At 32.7% G+C, this 21,942-nt stretch overlaps 1 protein-coding gene across 1 annotated transcript in view; it reads left to right on the top strand.

Moving 5' to 3' along the window:
* Positions 1–21,942, top strand: part of LOC132700084 (uncharacterized) — a 39,352-nt gene that overhangs the window by 13,051 nt on the left and 4,359 nt on the right. The window contains exons 4-11 of the mRNA XM_060667204.1: positions 70–292; positions 1,438–1,624; positions 1,686–1,880; positions 3,299–3,491; positions 14,055–14,226; positions 15,319–15,528; positions 15,777–15,967; positions 16,199–16,294. Of these exons, the coding sequence (XP_060523187.1) occupies positions 70–292; positions 1,438–1,624; positions 1,686–1,880; positions 3,299–3,491; positions 14,055–14,226; positions 15,319–15,528; positions 15,777–15,967; positions 16,199–16,294 (1,467 nt within the window). The remainder of the gene's footprint in view (positions 1–69; positions 293–1,437; positions 1,625–1,685; positions 1,881–3,298; positions 3,492–14,054; positions 14,227–15,318; positions 15,529–15,776; positions 15,968–16,198; positions 16,295–21,942) is intronic.

Here is a 21,942-nt window from a genome sequence, read left to right as displayed (position 1 = left end):
TTTTTAAACTGGAAATGGCTGCTAACCATCCACTAAACTTAGTTACTGAAGTGGCCTTTGACTTTCCAGGTATTGGATTCTGGAATAATGACTTCCATTGATGATTTTCAAAGAATTTGTCCACCCAAATTGGTAGTTTTCGATCTCAGGAACGACCGAGTTGTGCGAACTGTGGTGTTTCCCAGGGAAGTACTTAGGCCCGCGTCCCTTTTAGCTAATCTGATTATCGATGAGAGCGTCCAGGGTACATGTGATTCGGCTTTTGTGTACATGGCTGACACTGCCGCTCCGGGTAAGATTGCAATAATACATTGTAAAGTAAAAGGGTTAAAAAACTACCTACAAACCTTCTGGATTCCTCCTGCATCGGGTGCTTATTAATCAAAATTGCTGACGCTTCCCAATCAACCAGCTTAACTGTAACAGTTTCAGTTGGCTTCTTCAGAGCTTTACTGGAACAGTTTTAACTTAACTGAAACTTATTTAGTAGACTATTTATCAAAAACGGATGCAGGAGGAATCCAGAAACGAAAGAAAGAAAAGTACTGGTGAACCTAATTATTTTTTATATTATTTATGATTTGTTATTTCTTTTTAGTATTTAAGTATAGTAAAATTCCTCTAAATCTGAGCATATTTATGCATATCATAAAAATTCTACTTTATTGGTTCTATCACACATAGTCTAACGTATCAAAAACATACGCAAAATGGATGCCTTTTCTTAAGAACTTGTTAATTTTAATGGCGTAATTTTCAATTATTTAATTTGCGAAGACCCGCAAGATTGCATCAGAATAACGGTAGTTATTTTATTATTAGAAGTTCAACAACCATTTGAACTTGATCTTGAACATGGGTCTGTATTATTGTTTTGTTTAACTCAATGGAGATAGTTAATTTACCGTTTGAAATTGTATTTCGATAAAAAGCAGCACAACATTCTGAGTTAGCTATTATTTTTCAAAAAAGTTATTTTCGTATATGTCAAAATCGTCTTAGAGCACTTTTTGAGTATTTGCTGGTATACGCAGTATTGATTAGTTATGGTAATTATAGCGAACGATATTTGCTTCATAAAATTCAGGTTTCGTTTCAAGATGGCATTAAAATGGCGTTAAGATCAAAAACTTTTGACACATGTATAGTAACAGGATGGTAAATTCAAAATTGCTCCATTTCCTGGATAGTTTTTTAATGTTTTTATTTTAAAAACCAATAACTTAAGGACCGTTATACCGTATCAGTGATGAAACTTAAAACATAAAGATAATGGAAGTTCGAGGTCCAATATAATGCTCTTAATTTTAGTTGAAGTTGAAACGAAAATTTGTATCTGAAACGCAGATGTTGTGAATATTATCTTTTTAAAAGCGCTATTTAACGTTCCCAAAAGTTATTTCGTTTACCACTTTTGAAGAAAATATTAATTTTTAGCAATTCTTGTCTACGATGCGATCCGCGACACTGCTTGGAGGGTGAGCCACCCCAGCATGTTCCCGGATCCCGATTTTGCCACGTATAGCATAGGGGGAGAAACGTTCACTTTGCCAGATGGAGTCGTTGGATTGGCCCATTCACCAAAATTGGCAACCGTATTCTTTCAACCTTTGGCAACTGATAGGTGAGATTGATCCCGCATTTAATCGACTCAATTTAAATCAACTGCGAATTCCTCTTCTTAGAATCTTTAGTATACCCACTGCTACGTTGACCAAGGGACCTCCAGCAGAATTCGAAGATATCCCCGTAGCGTTGGCCGGAAGGAAATCTTCGCAAGGTCTAGGTCTGGCAATGAATTTACAGGACGATTCGCTCTACTTTAGTCCCGTCACAGAAACATCTATAGCGTCGTGGAACCCTATTACTAATCGACAGAGGTAAAGTTTATTTAGGAAGTTTTAGACAAATGCTACAATACTATAAATCACTCCTACAACCAAATAGCTGGTTAAATCTCTATTACATTCTTGCTTTCACTCATCGTATAGGATGTAAAGCATCGTTTCCAATACTCCAAGTTTGCATGCTTTGTTGCTTACGTTAAGGTATATAAGGTGATTAAAACTTGTAACAATGTAACATCCAAAAAGTTTATGCTTTATGTGCTGCTATTTTTTTATTTATACTAAACCTAAATCACTTTCATTCCAGAAGATTATTATTAATTTATCTATTAAAGTTGCATGTCCTCGAATATTAAGTTGTATAAAAATATTGCCAAATCCAGGATTTTTAAGACATCTAAATTTATTTCCACAATCACTCAAATGAAAAAGAACGTCGACCACTGCTTGAGTCCCAAAAGCATACTGTTGGTGTTTTGCCTTGATTCCAAATTGATATTTTTCTATGTTTCTATATACACGGTGTTCTGAAATTGAGTTCGGAAACTTGGAAGAAACATTTTTTTTTTAATTTTGCCTGTATTTTATGTATTTATCGCGATATCCAATATCACTTTTCTTTAAATTAGAAGTGTAAGTGTATTGTTTGTGGCTAAACGATAACTGCTGATTCTGCTTACGGAAATCTGTTCTATTTTGCAATATCAGTCTAAATAAATTAAATACAGGGAAAATAAAAAACAATGTTCTAGATAAAGTGCCCTCTAGTGACAGATTTCTGAAACATTTTTATTTTGTAAAGACGATTTCTTCTAAATCAGGACTGTTTGTAAAATACCAGCTGGGAATTAAGCCCCCCTTGCGTTAAAAATAAAATTTAAAAAAATGAATTTTGACAAGCTATAACTCAGAAGATATTACGATTTCGAATTTTGGTTACATGACTGACTACCATTATTTTACCACGTCGAATCTTTCCTCCAAGTTTCCTGTTTAATTAGGTTTAGTTAGGTTCTTTTTGTTTTGTTGTTTTGGTATTTGATTTATTAAATTTTGAAGTAAACCTTTTAGAAATTATCTAAGAACAGTTGTACTTATGTACACTGTCTGAAGTTTTAATTGGGATTAAAATTTTAGGAGATATTTTAACTGTAAAAACTTGTGTTGTTTACCGTGTATTGCATTGTTAATTACATTGCAACAAAATCGTTCATTTCAGAGCCATATATTATTTTAATGTCGAACTAAACTATTTATTAGAAATTGCAATAAATCAATTTGTGCGCAAAAACTCCAAAGTAATGAATTGAAATTATAATGATTTATTCAGTTTGATGGTTGATGTTAATATCTGGAAAAATAAATATTTTAGGAGTAGCTAAATATTCCCAATTAGTAATAAACCACTCTGTATATATTGGACTTTATTTATTTATTGAGTGGGTTTCTAGTCTTCTGGCTTACGATCCCGAGCTGCTCCAGTTTTGCTCGGAGCTGAGATGGAAAGAGGACGGGATATGGCTGCTTTCGACCCGGTTCCAAAAGTATTTCAAGAGGACCGTGTCGCCGAACGAAGTTAACTTGAGAGTAATCAGGATTCCGCTGTCAAACAGGATCGTAAATGCGCTTAACAACAATTTGTATTATTAATTTTATGTGCCAGATGTTTAACAAATAAAAATCGACTTGTAACTAATTTGATAATGGGATTCCGGTCCGTTTTTCTGAGAGATAGTGATATACAGGGTTTTAAAATGCAAAGGCACATACATATGTAAATTTAAAATTTGCAACAACGTAATTTAGATATTATTTTTTGGCAATCAAACTTCACTTCCCGGTAAATACAAACTCAGTAGATAGTTAAAACTAGCTTGATTGTATGTATATATATTAATATAAATTTCAAGTATTGTATTATAATTTTTTGTACATAAAGTCAATGTAATTTTTAAACTTTTACTTCAACACAGAGCATTTGATAAGAAAAGTAACTAGTCTTATTCCAAGCGTAAGTACACCCTGTTCGACGTTCTGGATTCGTGAATAGTAATACACATTATAAGAATCAATTAAGATGTTACGGTGAAATTCCGAAAACTGGTGATTGTCAGGATATACCAATGAATGTCAACAAGTTACTTGGCGTATGTCCGATATATCCATCAAATATCATTATTTGAAACTGTCACCGGCGAATGTCAAAATAAAACTCTCTAGATCGTTAGTTATTTTATTAAAACATAGAAGAAGTTTTCAAATGAACGTAAAAAAAAAAAAAAAAATAAAATGGATTTTATTTCTTAAACTAAAATTTAAAAAGCAAGTTAAAAAAGCAATGTTCGGTAACCTTACTTATCGCAACAACTTAAGCTACCATGACACTTTAAATAACACAAATGCCTCTTGTTTTTATAGCTATATTTATTAGTGTTTGCGTTGAAGACGTGCTGGCTTGGTTGGTTGGTGCGGATTAGTGCGGACATTTTGGTCATCTGTGTCACTTATATCTGCAACATGGTCAATGTCCACAAGGCGCATAGCTCAGATATGACTTGGTTGCTGAACCCTCTGCCATTACCTGAATGCAATATAGCAGGACATGCTTACTTCTTCAGCTCTTCTGTTTTTAAGGGTTGTAATTGGACAAACTTGATCAAGTGATCTTTGCAAACCACTATAAATTGGTAATCGCCATCGCTGTGAGACTGCGAGTCTGTCGAATCGACTTGACTTGAGTACTGCGGTTATTTTTAGCATAAATTTGTTCAGAAACGATTTTAGAGTATCTTTCTTGAGAAAAATATAAACAATTGTCTTCTTGTTTACTCCTTATTAGGGTAGTTAACTTTTGAAGAAATTGGTAACTAATTACAGCACACTACACCACACAAAAACCTGTTAGAGCCTGTCGTTTCCGATATCGACCGAAGCTTATATGTGTTTGTCGCCATACACATGCATACATACATACAACTAACCAATAATTGTTCGATCTTTCAAGGTAACATAAACATAACTACAGACACTACCAAGACAAAAGACCAGACTCAATTAAAAAAAAATCCCAATTCTTAATGAACAGTTTTGTTGTTATTACAAAGACAATTTTTATAACTCACTTAACTTGCTAGATGGAGCTTTCTTTAAATGATTCAGAGATTTTCAATTTAATTAAGTGAGCCTCAAAATGGCTATTGGCTGCTTAAAAGCACAATATCAATTGCTGCTTAAAAGCACAATATCAATTTCATGCTGTTAATTTTCGAATAATATCTAAATTAATCTAAAATAAATATACCGAACAATTTTTCCAAAGAAAACTGAACTGGAAATAGCAACATTTATAAAAAAAACATCCTTCAGAAAATGAAATACAAACTGGTAACACTGATGATGAGTGCGATATGCTTAAAATTCGTTGCCAAACATAAACAAACTTATTAAAAAACAGCACATATTAAGATAATGCGAAATATGTTCGAGGGCATTGAATAACAAATAAGCGTCCGAGCATTGTCAGCGCTACCAACTTTTTAATTGGCCCCATTAAAAAGAAGATAGCTCATTTTAACAATTTGAAATAGTTCCAATGTGATGGATTATATTTTATATTTTTACCTTATTGCCTTTCATTATGCGTTAATTTATATTTTATCGAGTTTTTCGATTTATTTTTTATATTTTAGTCTATTTACAATTTAAAAAACTTATTTTTAGTTCAATTTTTAATTGGTCATTTAGTTTTATTTTTGGTTAGTTAGTATACTTTAGTCCATTTATTTATTACAGTTTGTAGGATACAAACAGATCAGAGTTACAAAATTTTAATCTCTATATTATTATGGTATTTAGCTTAAGCTTAAATTAAAATAATCACAATTTAAGAAACCTATTTTTAGTTAATTTTTTTATTGGTCATTTAGTTTTGGTTTTGGTTAGTTATTATTTTTTATACGTTAGTCTATTTATTTATTAATTTATTTATTACACTTTTTAGGATACAAACAGATCAGAGTTACAAAGTTTTAATCTCTATATTATTATGGTATTAAGCTTAAGCTTAAATTAAAATAATCACAATTTAAGAAACTTATTTTTAGTTAATTTTTTTATTGGTCATTTAGTTTTGGTTTTGGTTAGTTATTATTTTTTATACATTAGTCTATTTATTTATTAATTTATTTATTACACTTTGTAGGATACAAACAGATCAGAGTTACAAAATTTTAATCTTTATATTATTATGGTATTAAGCTTAAGCTTAAATTAAAATAATCACAATTTAAGAAACTTATTTTTAGTTAATTTTTTTATTGGTTATTTAGTTTTAGTTTTGGTTAGTTAGTATTTTTTATACTTTAGTCCATTTATTTATTAATTTATTTATTACCCTTTGTAGGATACAAACAGATCAGAGTTACAAAATTATAATCTCTATATTATTAAGGAATTAAACTTAATCTTAAATTAAGATAATCACAATTTAAGAAACTTATTTTTAGTTAATTTTTTATTGGTCATTTAGTTTTGGTTTTGGTTAGTTATTATTTTTTATACATTGGTCTATTTATTTATTACACTTTTTAGGATACAAACAGATCAGAGTTACAAAATTTTAATCTCTATATTATTATGGTATTAAGCTTAAGCTTAAATTAAAATAATCACAATTTAAGAAACTTATTTTTAGTTAATTTTTTTATTAGTCATTTAGTTTTGGTTTTGGATAGTTATTATTTTTTATACATTAGTCTATTTATTTATTAATTTATTTATTACACTTTGTAGGATACAAACAGATCAGAGTTACAAAATTTTAATCTCTACATTATTAAGGCATTAAGCTTAAGCTTAAATTAAGATAATAACAATTTAAGAAACTTATTTGTAGTTTTTTATTGGTAATTTAGTTTTAGTTAGTTCAAAAAACTAAAATACAGTTTTTGCAAATTGAACAATATCACACTGATCTAGGTCTGAACTTGAACTTAAGTTTTTTTTAATGTTTCCAATTTTGTGTAGCTGATAATAACTGTTATAAATACAGTATAAAACAACAACCTTAAGCATCTCAACTAGAGCTGCGATTTTATAAAAATTTCGCAGTATGGATGGAACTAAACAAAATCATTTACAAAATATTTGAAAACCAATGTTGTGATAGTAATTATTGATTTACTAAGTCAAATTGCGGTTGATAAAAACATAAACGTCGCCTTAGTTGTCGCGAAAATAATATTTCCGGTTAAAAATCCCAAACGTGGCGTTAATCAAGGTCACGATATTGCCGAAAAATATGCCACCGTTAATTGAAAAGGTCGATTGCTTATTTGGAAATATGGAATTAATAGGCAGTCCTAGGGCCTGAGGAAACTGATACCAATTAAGAATCGTTAGTCAAAATTTATTAATGACTCGAAAAACCAGTCAAACCGTATATATCGGGGAATCTCTTGGGTTTTCTACGCACGAGCCTGTGGTTTATTTTACTCCAGTACACTGGCTGAATCGGAACGCGGTTCCGAACGGTTATCCTGCTCGTACGGACTGACCAGTCGCAGACACAACATAACAAATTCCGAATTATTATTTAATATTTATATATTGGTGTCGCGGTTTTGTGTGAAATGGAAATTGGTAAGAATTTATGTGTTTCTTTTTGTGTTTTCGCTTGGGTTTTGCGGAATTTCAAACTCGAAGCGTTTTCGGGATTAAAATAGACTTGCCGTAGTCGTTGGGAACCTGTTTTCCTTTTCTATTTTTTTTCTTCGAGAAAAAGGCAAGTCACCAAAGCAAACTGTCATAGGAAATTTTGGATTTGAACTGTTGGACCCTCTAAACGGGTTAACAAAAATTTGGACTAATGTCGAAGGATCTGGAAAACTATAAAAGATATTCGAAATTGGATTTTTTTATACAAAGGTTTATTTTATTTCGCTATGGCTCCATTTTTGCAAATATATTTTTTGACAAAAACTAGTACAAAAATGTTTTCCCTATTTTACCTTACCTATATGTGTAAGTAAAAAACAAAAACAATAATTTAGGTATAGACTAACCTTGAACTAACCAAAACATACATTTAAAAATATGAAATTTTGGTTACTACTTACAATAGACTGTTGTATTATGATATGAGATTTAAGATACCGCATACGGGCTATTTAGAAAATTATGTACAACTTTATTCTGGCACTAAAAAGAGTTAAACATCATGAGAATAAATCAATATAAGCAAATGTAGCCATTTTATTTTAAAATATTTACCAATTGCTAATGCAATAAAAATAATATCGCAAACCTAATATAGGCATGTTTTCGAGTAGATAGGTATAATGGAAAAAAAACATTAACAAACTCATTGAATTTACTGCATGTTGTTGACGTAAATGCTATCTAATAGAACTGTCAAACTATATCACCATGGCTTGCTACTTAAATTTGCTTATATCGCATTATTCTGTTTTTTTTGCTTTGTACTCCGAAACGGTTCAAAACAGGTATCCTAGGTTATAATACTTTTTGATCAGGACTGAACACCTCTTTTTACTAGCATATAATATACATTTAAAATTCGCGCATAATTTTCATATTTTCCAAAATGCATAACTTAAATCTCGTATCATAATACGATTATGCCTGTTGGTAACATAAACAATTTCATGTTTTTTGCTATAATGGTTGCTTTTTGAAAAAATTTTCAAAAACAATAATTTTTATCTCCAAAATAGCCCAGAAGCGGTTTAACATATGTTATATAAAACATTTGGTGCTTGGATGGAGTAGAAAAAACAGAGATCATAGCATATTTTTCTATGCCTATAATAAGGCCTATACCTAACAATTTATGTAAGTTTGCAGAACAATTAAAATTCTTTTAAAGCCCGATATCATAGTTCAACTTAAAGGCCAGTCAGTATATTTAAAGACCCATGAGCGAGGATAATTACCGGGTGCGGCGACTTTAAATGATTTTCTTTTGTACTGGAGCAGGCACGAAAGATCCTGTTTGTTTGCAGAACAGTCGCTGGTGCTATTTGCTATATTTTTAGGCTGTGCGGTTGGTACTTTGATCTATTTTTTTTGTTTATCAAAACTATATATTAGTCTTATTATTTACAAAAATCCGATTTTCATATTATTAATTTTCTGGTAAATGGAAAGTAACCACAAAATTTAAATTTAAGTTAAGCTAAGCTATAAAGTTACCTTAATAGACTATTCGTAGAATTTTTAACTTTAACTGATCGACACTGGAAGAAAATACTATTTGTTATCCCTGACGAAAAGCAGTAAATTAATCAATTATTTCTGGAAGCTCTTAAAAAACAATGATTTCACACTATAGTCAATTATAGCATATCATTCCATGAATATATTAAACAGAATAAGTACAAAAATTAAAAATAAAACTATATATATATATATATATATATATATATATATATATATATATATATATATATATATATATATATATATATATATATATATAACGGATTTCTACGGTACGTGCCGCCTCTCCGTCCCCAGTTTCCATTTCTTTCTATCCAGACACATGCCTTCCTCTAGCCCTCTGGATGTCATAGCTTCATCTACCTCATTCCTCCAGCTTCTTCGAGGTCTTCCACGTTTTCTTTTCTCTACTGGTACCCACTCGAGTAGGCGTTTGGGCCATCTTGTATCGTCCATTCTTTTCGTATGTCCAAACCATATCAGCTGTTTTTTCTCTATTTGTTCTATTATATTTGTGTTCATGTTCATGCTTTTCCTTATGGTGTCATTTCTTACTCTTTCCATTTTTGATTTTCTGCAGCTACGTCGTAAGAAGTCCATTTCCGTCGTCATCAATTTGTTTCTGTTCTTTTTTGTCATATCCCACGTTTCGGATCCGTATGTGATTATTATCTGGACGATGCTAGTGTATATCCGTTTTTTCGTTTCTTTTGTAATTGTTTTATCCCATAAGATCGAGTTCAACTCTCTTATAACCTTTTTACCTTTATTGGTTCTTTCCTTTATTTCATCGTCACTGCTGCCCTGCTTGTTAAGTGTAACTCCTAGATATTTACAAGTTTTTACACCTTTGAGTTTATGATTTTCTAATATTAGGTCTTCTTGATGTTCGTTCCCTACTATTATATATTCTGATTTTTCCCAATTTATTGTAAGGCCAGCAGCTTGATATTCATCTTTCAGTTTTCGTATCATATAGTTGAGATCGTCCTGGTCTTCTGCTATGACTATCTGATCGTCCGCAAAATATAAACTGTACAATGGGTAGTCTCCCACTCTCAGTCCCATCTCACTAATCTTCCTACTCCATTTCTCTAAAGCCTTATCTAAGTATATCTTGAAAAGTGTAGGTGAGAGACAACAGCCCTGTCGTAAGCCTTTAGTGGTAAAGAATGCTTCAGTATAGTTTTTTCTATTTCTTACTCTAGTGGAATTATTTTTATATAGGTTTTTTATGGAGCTCCTTAAGTTATAGGGTATCTCTGCTTTTTCTAGGGTCATCCATAATTGCGACAATGGGATGCTATCGTACGCCTTTTCAAGGTCAATTAAGGCTATGTGCAATTCCCTATTTCTTTGTACTCTTTTTTCGCACGCTATTTTAAGCGTAAAGATATTGTCCACAGTTGAGCGCCCTGTTCTAAAGCCTGCTGGTTCTTCTGGTTGTTTATCTTCTATAGCTTTCTCAACCAGATCTCGTATTATTTTTGAGTATATTCTACCTATTGTACATATCACTGCAATTCCGCGATAATTTTTAGGGTTGCTCTTGTTTCCTTTCTTATGTATAGGCGTTATATAAGAATTTCGTCAATCTGTGGGCAATTCTTCACCATTTATGCATCTCTCAAAAAGTTTAGCCAAGACCTCGAACAGTTCATTAGGACCATATTTCAGAAATTCTGGGTATATTCCCCCTATGCCCGGTGCTTTTTTATTCTTAAGGTGTTTTGCTATTTTCTTCACATCTAGCTGTGTTATATATATCTTCTCATTTTCTCGTTCGATGACTTCCACCATATCGTTTGCAAATTCCGGCCTTTTTTCCTCTAATAGATCTTTAAAGTGTGTTGTCCATTGTTGATTAGATATGTTATTTGGAAATGCACAATTTTTCGCGTTTTTTCTGATATTCTTAATAGTACGCCATGCCTCAGAACTCCTAGTGCCTCCTATATATTGTTCAATATATTCGCATCTTTTCTCCCAACTATTATTCTTTCTATTTATTACTTGTCGTTTGATCTCCTTATTAAGTGTATAATATTTTTTCTGTAATTCTCTATTATCTCTGTCTTGTAATCGCTGTATATGTAATTTTTTCTTTACCTCAATCTGTTTCTCAATGTCCCTATCCCACCAATAGGGACCAAAATACCAAAAATAAAACTCTATATCTAAAAATAAATGAAAATAAAATTTCCTTTTTTTACGACTGCCTCGAAAATACGCGGTAATTTATAAAAATTGATGAATTCACATAATTTAATATCTAGAAGTGGCTTGATTTTGAAAAAAAGAAGGTTTTATCATTTTATTAAACTCTATAACATGGTATAGTTGTATTTTACCTAGGACGTTTCGTTTCCGAGAAAGCATCATCGACTCCAAGCTCGACCTCATTTTATTTAAACACGACATTTTATTTTCAGTCTTTGTTTTCTTTGGGCATTTTTTCGTTTTCTATTGTATTTTTTTATGCAAAAAGATTCCATAAAAAAATGATGATGGTGTCTAATGTATTTCCGAAGGAAGCAGAAACTTGGAAACGGTGAAAAGGAATTTTTAATATGAATTAGGACAAGTTTTTTAAAAAAATCCTTTTCCAGTTTTTTTCAATAGTATCCCAAAAGGTTCTTACTACTAGGAACTAGTGTTGGGACTAATCATTTGGCCGCTTCTTAATTGACTAATCATTATTTAGTAATAATATATATATTATAATACATTATTATGCATTTGTGATGTCCTATTTATGGTATGTTCAAGGGTGATCATTGACATACAATGCAACAAGATTATTACCTAAAGTTTCGGAATTTAAATTCATGTAAAATTGTGGTCCGTAATAGGAAATAATTTTATACCTACCTGTGTTTAATATTCTTTGGTTTGGTATCCTACTTTTCGTGTGTAATACAACGTGTGTTGAATCGTGTGCGAATTATGTAGAATGAAGAAAGCACTATTCTATTGAGACTAAGGAAGTTATAAACAATGTTTATTTGACTCTTATTGAACATGGTGCCAGCAAGCAAGCATCTTTAGAAAAAACGGCCACAAAAATTAGGATTTATAGAGAACAACATAGGCCAATTATTTACTTAGTTGAAACCTGGTTCGACACTGATGATACCCCCGAAAAGGGTTAGGTTGACTAAACTAATAAGTGTAAAATAAACGCGTAATCAAAAAGAGGATTACCATTAAGACACCACCGCTGATTTACTTGGAAGTTGGTTTAAAAACAAACTAGTTCCAAACATTCCTCCTACTAGCGTAATTGTAATGAACAATGCAAGTTATCACAGGAGACAGTGGACTAAAACCCCTTCCTCATGTGACACAAAAGCAACAATTCAAAACTAGATATTGTATAATAACGACATTTATTTTCACGAAGATTATACCAAAAAGCAATTCATTGAGGTTTTAAAAAGCTTGAACCTACAAAAGGAATATGTCTGAGATAATTATGCAAAAAATCTAGGGCACACAATTTTAAGGCTTCCACCTTACCACTGTATATTTAATCCCATTGAACATGTTTGGCACCAACTGAACTCTGCCATTCGTCGTAACAATGTTTTTCCCCGTGTTAACTCCAATGTCCTCAAACTTATAGAAACCGAAGTTTTTAACATCCCTCCACAAAGTTGGGCAAATTCTGTTAAACATATAGAAAAAACAGAACAATCGTATAGTCATATTGCAAATAATATAGAACAAATAATAATTAGAACAGGCGATGATAGCGATAGTGATACCGATCTATTATGTGAACAATTTTAAGTAATTTAAGTAGGTAATAAATAATTTGTAATTTTATTTTAGATTTAAACATAAATACATACATAAATAAATAAATGTTTTTTGGTATCTTTCCTAACAAAACCCCAAATAATTAAATTCTGAGCAAAGTACGGACCTGTTCGGCCAAATTTCTTTCTTACAGCTTGCCCGGGTCTTTCCTTAATTCGTATCAGTTAGTCACTTTCTTATATCTACGAACAGACCTTACCTATAACCCTCTATCCCAATAATAATATCGACTCCATTTGGTTCCCAGAACGACGCGAAGGCGACGTAACGCACAATATAAACAAATATAAATTTCATGGTATTTTTAAAAATATTTCGGTTAATTGACTGGTCAATTGACACAAGAAAATTTGACCGGTCAATTCCCCAACCCCACTAGAAACCGAGGATAACCTATCATCAATTATTATTTTTAAGCTCAGGCACTAATGACTTTAGTGTTCTTAAGAACGCTTGATCTGTAATAGTATATTTTTCAACAAGTATGATAAAATTATACAAAATGATAAAAAGTTTGGAGTACACTTTTGCAAAACAGACCTGACAAACGTCAAAATCTACCGAAAACGATCGTGCCCAAGCCCGTGACTAAAATACCGGAAACGCTGGAACGCACCCACGTGATCGGTGGTTATTTTAGAATAGAAGGGGTAGAAAAAAATGTTTTTATCCATACCGCGGTGATTTAACGGTATCGAACATATAAATTAGGAGAAAAAGACGATTTAAACGGAAGGGAAGAAGCTATCGGACTTCATGCGATCCTATATTAGCTGTGTTCCGCGGATATTCCAACGACACGGTGCTTAAATAAAACAATTAGCGTTCTTTCGATCGGGTCGCAGCAAAACCGATAGAAGATTACACAAGCTTTCTAACATTGGCACCGAATTTTGAATTTTGCCGACGAAAACCAATTTGGTCCGACGAAACGCAACTGCTGTGTAACGCGTTACTTAATTTAAGCAGGAGCAGGAATAAATAATACGGCTTGTTGTGAACAATTCATTTCGCTTCGACTCATTTTAATAAACCAATATTAAATACTTTGGTTCGGCACACGTTACTAAGCAGTATAGTACGTTTAAAGGCATTTTCTTTTTCCACCGGTTATGCAAAAGTGTTCAATCGCGTTGTTTTCAGTGATGCGATTATTCGCGGTTACAGTCGTTTAGTTTTCCAGTCATGCACTCGAGGAAATTGGTATTTGTTCTAGTCGTGTACGGTTTGAGTATCGTGCCGGTTTTGGCGGGCAGTCGAGACTACGCTCGTCTTTTCATGAAGGATTATAACAGCGTAAGACGGGAAAATAAATCGAGTAAGTTTCGGAAAACGATTAAACGCGAAGGGTCAATTTTATTCTTATATATAATTATTTATTTGCGTCACATATTATCTTCAGTAGAGCATTTAACTTTTTTGTGACGTACCGTTAAGTAGCACGTTATTTGGTGTCAACAAACTAAGGACTCACTTTTTGAATTTTTCCAAGTTGAAAAACCAATTCATTATATTAATTATATTCAGCAAAGGATAGGTTGGTGGAGTTGTTTAATTAATAATCTTCAGTGCCATTTATTGCAATTAAATTGACCACTTGTCTAAATTTCTTACATATAGATAAAATGTCAAAAATAAAAGACCGAACTTTCATATAGTAAAAACAAGCTTCCGGAGGAGCAATTTGTTAATGATAGGAGCATAAATATAGAAGAATAAATAGAACTCCACAAATTCATGTATGGTGTCAATTTTGTTGAAATTGATCGTTTGTTAGGCGTGTCGCTCCCAATTTTTATAAGAAATTTTATAAGAAAAATTTTATAAGAAATCTGCCAACTCAAAACTCCTTCAGAAAATGGTTTAATTTCAAACATTTTCCAAATTTTGACGAACATAGCCAATCATGTTTACATTATGGTGAAAATTTCAAATTATTTGAATATTGCTTTCAAATTCGTCTTTTAAAGCGATGCAATATGATTAGAACTTCATTTTGAACGATAAATTCTTTTAAATTTGATGAAAGCATATGTTAAATTAATATTAAATAAGGATAAATTCGTAATATCCCTGTTACTCCTGGTATAGGGTTCGTGGCTTTTACCGTATGATATTTCGCTTTTTGATAATAACGATAAAGTTTATTTAGTATAACGTAATAAGAGAATTTTGTCAAAAAATAAAATAAATGTACAAAAATCCACCAAAGCATCAATAAAACACTTGTTTACGCCATTTCACTGAAAATGCATTTAATATAATTAAAACTAACACAAAAAAAATGTGTATAAAAGCACATCGACTTATTATCCGAATTATGTCGAATGCTTTAAATGCAAATTGTGGGTGATATGTATTAGCGTTTGTAACATTGTATTTTTGTAGTACCTACCTTGTTTATTTTCAGGTCGAACATGGTTGTGTTTAGTTTTGGGCATCTGCTGGACGAACCCACCGTCTCGCATAGTAGCTGAAACTCCACCGCTGAATCAAATTTTCCAATGGAAGCAGCTGGAATTCGATTACACGAATCCTACCGATCGGGAGCGAGATATTCGAAACGGCGTCTTCGCCGTAGGCGAAATAGCACCCATCGATGTGGACGTCTATTATTCGGGTAAGTTAAAAATTGGGCTGAAACGTGCAGTATTACAGTAACATGACGACAATGGTGGTCTCGCCTAGCTTTCTCAGCTTACGTAAGTTGTGTAAGTAACGCGGTGTATTGAAATGTATCGGTGTTTGTTTCACCATCAGTAAAACCAATATATCATGTTCAAACTCATACATTTAGATTTTGCAAACGTAGCTTAAAAAAATTATAATTTTTAATTCAGTACTATTAATTTTTTAATTTGGTTGTAGCCAGTACCATCAACAATCACATCTTTATCACCATACCTAGGTTTCGAAGTGGAATCCCAGCCACCTTAGGTACAATATCGAACAAGGTATTGGACGGTAATCCTATTATCAAACCTTATCCATCCTGGCCTTGGCATCAAGACTCCAGGGAATGCCGCAGTGATAGGATCGTCTCCGTGTTCAGAGTGAAGGTAGTCTAATGGGTATAAACAAAACGCACATATTAAGCAGCTAACATTTAGCCAATCCTTTCAGTGTAAACAGCATAATTAAATCACAATCAGCCATTACCTGTTTGTTTTTTCTCTCCTCTATTGTTGCAAGTCACGCGTTTACTTAAGTATTATGTCGCGTTAATTGTCATTACGCTTAATTACCCGAACGGATACATAATAGCTCATTTTGTTTTTTCTTGCAATCAGATTGACGAATGCGACAGGTTATGGGTTTTGGATACTGGAAAAATTGGAGACCGTCAGATGTGTAAACCTCAGATTTTAGCGTTCGATTTGAAAACGGTAAGTTTTTATGAAGTTTAAAAATAATAAAAAATTTCTAACGCTATATAAATATTAATACACAAATACTGTTCAGCATTAATCCCCGTTATTTGTGCAAAGTAAAAGTTAAACATTGACTACCGATAATTTGGTAAATCAAAATCACTGAAAATATCGAGCATTTGGACTTTTTCACTACTGAGGGTAGGTTTAGGAATCAGATTCAAGCAGCATAACAGAATAACATAGCTTACATTAGTGCATTTTCCATAGCTCGTAAAACACAAACAAAAAAAAATTGTCTGTCTGTTCTCCGTTCTCGGTTCTCGTCTGTTATTTTTTCCTGAATAACTTCCGAACCGTTAGAGCTTTGAAATTGAAATTTGTCTCCTTTGAGAAAGATAAGATTATAGGAAATGGCCTCGATCCGACGCTGGCATCCATTTTTTTTAGCGATTTTCGAATGTTTTTTTGAACATTGCTATGAAACACGATAAGTGTCCGAAATTGGGAGCAATCGACTTCATATTTTGCACATAAATGTAGCTTTTTTTCCCGTGACTGAACCTATTGAAAATGGTTAGCCTGGCGCGTCGGGAAGTATTTTAAAAAAATTAAAATTCGCGTGTGCAAGGGTCTACAAAAAGGATCATTTTTCGAAAACCGTTTACGAGACCAAAAAAATTCTTGAACCAGAAGACGCAGAAGATACGAGTTAAGGTTTTCTAACGAAGGATCTCGTTTTTAAAAAAACACTTTTTATTTTACAAATAGAACTACGAGGTTTTATTTAACCCGCTACAAGGAGAACTGGACGCAAAGTACAAAGTTGTTATATATATAAAGTTTTTATGCAAGCGTCGCGTCGCAGATACTGGGAATACTGAAGCTAGCATTTCATCAGCATATTCTATCACATAATTCCTCCCTCCGAAGTGGAAAACAACAGGGACGAAGGGTTGTTTTCGGAAGACTGGTCGTTCTTGGTTTTCTTGGAATCTTGCAGCAAATGGCTCTTGTAGATTTTCCATGCTATAACTATTAACAAGATTAAAATAAACATCATTCCTGTTGAAGTGGCGAGACTCCAAGTGACTGGATGAATTTCATAACCAATGTCGGGGATCGATGATTTCGCAGCTTCTCGTAGTTTTTTGATCGTATTGAGATCAATCGATTGTAGTTGGAGTGGCTGGTACTTTACATCGTGATGTTCCATATTTTCAATTTTAATGGGTGGCAGTGAGAATGGGTTTGCTTTAAAAATTTCTTCTTTATTCCAAAGCTCAGTATTTTGGGTACTTATACCACAATTATATGGAACATTGATTAGGCAGGCTTCTTCAATAAAAGCTATTTCTTTGTTTTGACAATTCATTTGTAATTTAAGTTTCTGTTCCGATGGTATTATCAAAACAAATCTACTAGTGATTGGTCGTATTATATGCGTTGAAACATTTACATTGACTACGTGGCAATTTTTGTTTTCGGCATATTTAATGAGGGTTGTCACACAATCACCGATGGGCTGGGTAAGTTGATTTTCGCAAACGTAGGTGTCTTCAATGATTGGGCAGATTGATTCTTGATATTGTTGCATGTCAGTGCCCAATATTAGGTAGGGTGAATTAGGTATAATTAAGGAGTGATTCACAGGTACTGTAGAGGTTTGTGATCGGTAACTATCACAAATTTTCGGCCAAATAAATATGGTCGGAAATATTTTGTTGACCACACGATTGCTAATAATTCTTTCTCTATGGTTGAGTAATTGCTTTCAGCCGGGTTCAATGTCCTAGAGGCAAAGGCTATGGGAAGATCACTACCAATTTTTCCTTGGCTGAGAACCGCTCCTATAGAAACATTAGAGGCGTCCGTTGTCAATATAAAAGGTTTTTCGAAATCTGGATATTGTAGTATTGGATCATTGCACAAGATATTTTTACAAAGATCGAATGCTTCTAGAAATTCTGGCGTGTGTTTGATGGTCGCTCCTTTCTTTAGGCAATTTGTGAATGGCTTGGTGAGTTTTGCAAATCCGTTAATAAATCTTCTATAGTATCCTAGAAGGCCTAGAAAAGATTTTATGTCTTTTGCTGTTTTCGGTACAGGAAATTTCTGGATTGCAATAATTTTCTTGGGATTCGGTTTAATTCCGTTTTTTGTTATTATGTGACCCAAAAATTCTACTTCGGTTCGTAGGAATTCCGTTTTATCTAGTTGAATTTTTAGTCTAACTTGTCGCAGTTTTTGGAAAACAAGTTTAAGATGTTTGATGTGTTCTTCTAGGGATGACGAAAATACTATGATATCGTCCATGTATACTAGACAAACCTTTCCCTGTACATCACGCAAAACATTATCCATAACGCGCTGGAATGTCGCGGGGGCGTTTTTCAATCCAAAAGGCATTCTAACAAACTCAAAATGACCATTCTCGACACTAAAAGCTGTTTTTTCAATTGATTCCGTATCCATTTCGATCTGATGAAAACCAGATGAAAGATCGATAGTTGAAAAATAATTACACCTTCCCAATTTATCGAGTATATCATTTATATTAGGCAATGGATAGCGGTCGTCTATCGTTTTCTCATTTACCTTACGAAAGTCACAAACAATCCTCCATTTTTGCTTGCCGCTGGCGTCAGGTTTCTTCGAGACTACCCAAATGGGGCTGCTCCAAGGGCTTTGGCTATGTCTAATGATGCCGTCGTCTAACATTTTGTTAATTTGCCGTTGAACTTCCTCTTTATGGATAAAGGGGTATCTATATGATTTAGTGTATACAGGCAATTCATCCGTTGTTCTTATACAATGTTTGATTTTATTGGTGAATGTTAACTTTTTGTTTACATGATGGAAAATATCGTTATATTCTTTACAAAGCCTTATTATAGCAGATTTTTCTTCTAAATTTAAATGTTCGCAACGAATTATTTTGGAAATGTCGCATTTACTAAATTGTTCTTTATGTTTTGGTAAGATGTGTTCTAAATTAAAAAGTTCAAAATTTTCTTTATGAAAGTCCGGAAAAGATAAAACTTTTAGAGGTTGTGGGAAATTTAACGTTATATTTTTCTCAGTGTAATTAAAAACTTCTGTTTGCGCAAAACCGTTTTTTGCAGTAGTAAGTGTTTCTGGAAAATAAAGACCTTCAATGACTTGCTCGGGAATAATAACATCATTGTTTTGTGTTACTGGAATTCTTACGTTAACAATTTCGTGTGCATTCACAGTAATACAATATATTTCGTTTTGTGGTTGTCTAAATAAAATTGGTATATTAGTTGTATTATTCCTTAATTGTTTATTGACAAGATCGATAGAAAATTTAAAACGTTTTAGGTCGTTTAATCCTATTATACCGTCAAAAAATTTATGAAAGTCAAAAAGAATAAAAGATAGGTTGGTATTAGCCTTTAATTCTGGGAAAGCCGGAATATCTGCTTTAAATAGAGTTTCCTTTTCACCAGTTCCTGTTTTAATAATAGTTGGGGAATGATATATTTTTTCATAATAAAATTTTTCTGCAATGGAAGGTCGAAGAATCGAGTGAAAACAACCAGTATCAATTAAAAGTTTAATTGCGGGTTCTTTAATCTGGATGTACGGTAAACTATTATTAATTTCGGTATACATTTCTAATGTCATTTCGTTGAGTCGCATTGGCTCGTTATTGTAAAATTTTGAGAGATTTGATTTTCAATTTCAGGGTGTTCGTCAAAATTTTGAGTGTCATTAAAGTATTCAATTTGATTTGAAAATTCAATTTCAGAGTATTCCTCTTGGTGAATATTTTCATTTTGAAATACCGCAGATGTTTCATCTGTTTGTACCGCGTTACTTTCGTCGATTTGGTATAATTCTTGAGAAATAAAATTTCTAGGGCCAGTAGGTTTGAAATGGTTAATTTGATTATTTTGACGTGGTATAGTATAGTTTGTTCTTGTTGACATAGGTTCGGGTTTATTGTTAGGTACCTGACCTGTCGGTTTAAATACGTTTTTAGGTGGGCCAAAAACTTGCCTATTTGTAGGAAAATTTCTTGGAACTTCGCGTGGTTGAGGCATATTAATTGGACCTCTGGGAAAACTATTAGTCTGGGGAGTAAACTGATTTTGATCATGCCTAATTCTAAAATTTTGATTATGGTGATTATTGTTTTGAAAATAATTTATAGGGCGAATCGGTTGTACATAATTAAAATTTTGGTTACTAAAATAATTTGGATTTTTTGAAAATTGTTTAACGGGTTCGATAGGAGTATTAGGCAAAACTTTTGATTGAATTGGAGTTCTGAAGATATTTTGTGTATATTGAAAATTTTCCTCTTCAATAATTTGGGTCATAGCTAATTCTATACAGCTTGGATTTTTAAGTCTTATAATACTTTGTAATTGTCCTGGTAATCCTCTAATAAACGTCCTTAAACAAATTTGATCGTATTGACGTAAATGAATTACTTTGCTTGCATTATCCATAGTATCGGCAGGAAATGCATTAATTTTTTGAGCAAGGATACTTCTTAAAACTTGTAATCTTTTCCCAAAATCTAAAGGATGTTCATTTTTAAAGGGGGTGGCCATAAACAAATCCTGTTCTAAACATTCTAAGTTTCGTCTATCGCCAAAACAATTTAACAAAGCTCCTTTAATATTGTCCCACGTTACTAACTCCATTCTACAGCCTACTAGAATTTGTGCGCGATCAACAAGTTTCATTCTTATAGTTCTTAACAAATATTGTTTTAAAATTTCGTCGTTTCCTTGACCATATGTATCAAAAAGGAAATCTCCAGCTGATAGAAAACTATTTAAAGTGTTGGAATCACCATTATATAGCAGAATACTATCTATAAACATTTTTAACAAAGTGTAATTTACACCTGAATTCGACGATTGATTAGAATTCATTTTCAAATTGATTTGACTATTCTCTACTTTCTTTTCCACTAAATTTAACGAAGTAAAAAACGCACTTAAATTGTCGACGTCTTTATCTTCATTCATAAATTTAATTAATTTTGAAATTTCTTAAAATTGAACTTAAAACTAAGAATCCTTAAAATTATTTCCACCGTCCTAACCAGGGAAGATGAAAGGGGAACAATAGGAATTTTGGGCACTAACCTTGATTTCTCTTAGTCGTCAGCCTATTCTTCCTATTGGAATTTTCCTTGCGTAGCACTGCTTGCGGGGGTGATTTCTTGCCTTCCTTGCCCTCAGTCGAACTCAATCACGTTGGGTTTGTCAGACAGTCTATCACTGGTTCGTTTTGGAGTCTAAGGGTTGAAACCCACGTTTCGCGATCAAATCGTCTCGATGACGTGGCTTTGACCGAAAACTACCCCAAATCCTACTGACTGTGCCAGTTAAGGTTTTCTAACGAAGGATCTCGTTTTTAATAAAACACTTTTTATTTTACAAATAGAACTACGAGGTTTTATTTAACCCGCTACAAGGAGAACTGGACGCAAAGTACAAAGTTGTTATATATATAAAGTTTTTATGCAAGCGTCGCGTCGCAGATACTGGGAATACTGAAGCTAGCATTTCATCAGCATATTCTATCACATAATTTACGGCTCCATAAATTTTTTATTCTTGACAATTTTTCAGAAATATACAGGGTGTGCTGCAAATTCAGAAAAACTGAAAAATGTG

The sequence above is a fragment of the Cylas formicarius genome, unplaced genomic scaffold, assembly GCF_029955315.1.
Source record: "Cylas formicarius isolate icCylForm1 unplaced genomic scaffold, icCylForm1.1 PGA_scaffold_3__17_contigs__length_32017465, whole genome shotgun sequence".
Classification (NCBI taxonomy): Eukaryota; Metazoa; Arthropoda; class Insecta; order Coleoptera; family Brentidae; genus Cylas; species Cylas formicarius.
The sequence above is the reverse complement of the archived record's forward strand: the minus strand, read 5'-3'. Positions and strand labels throughout refer to the sequence as shown.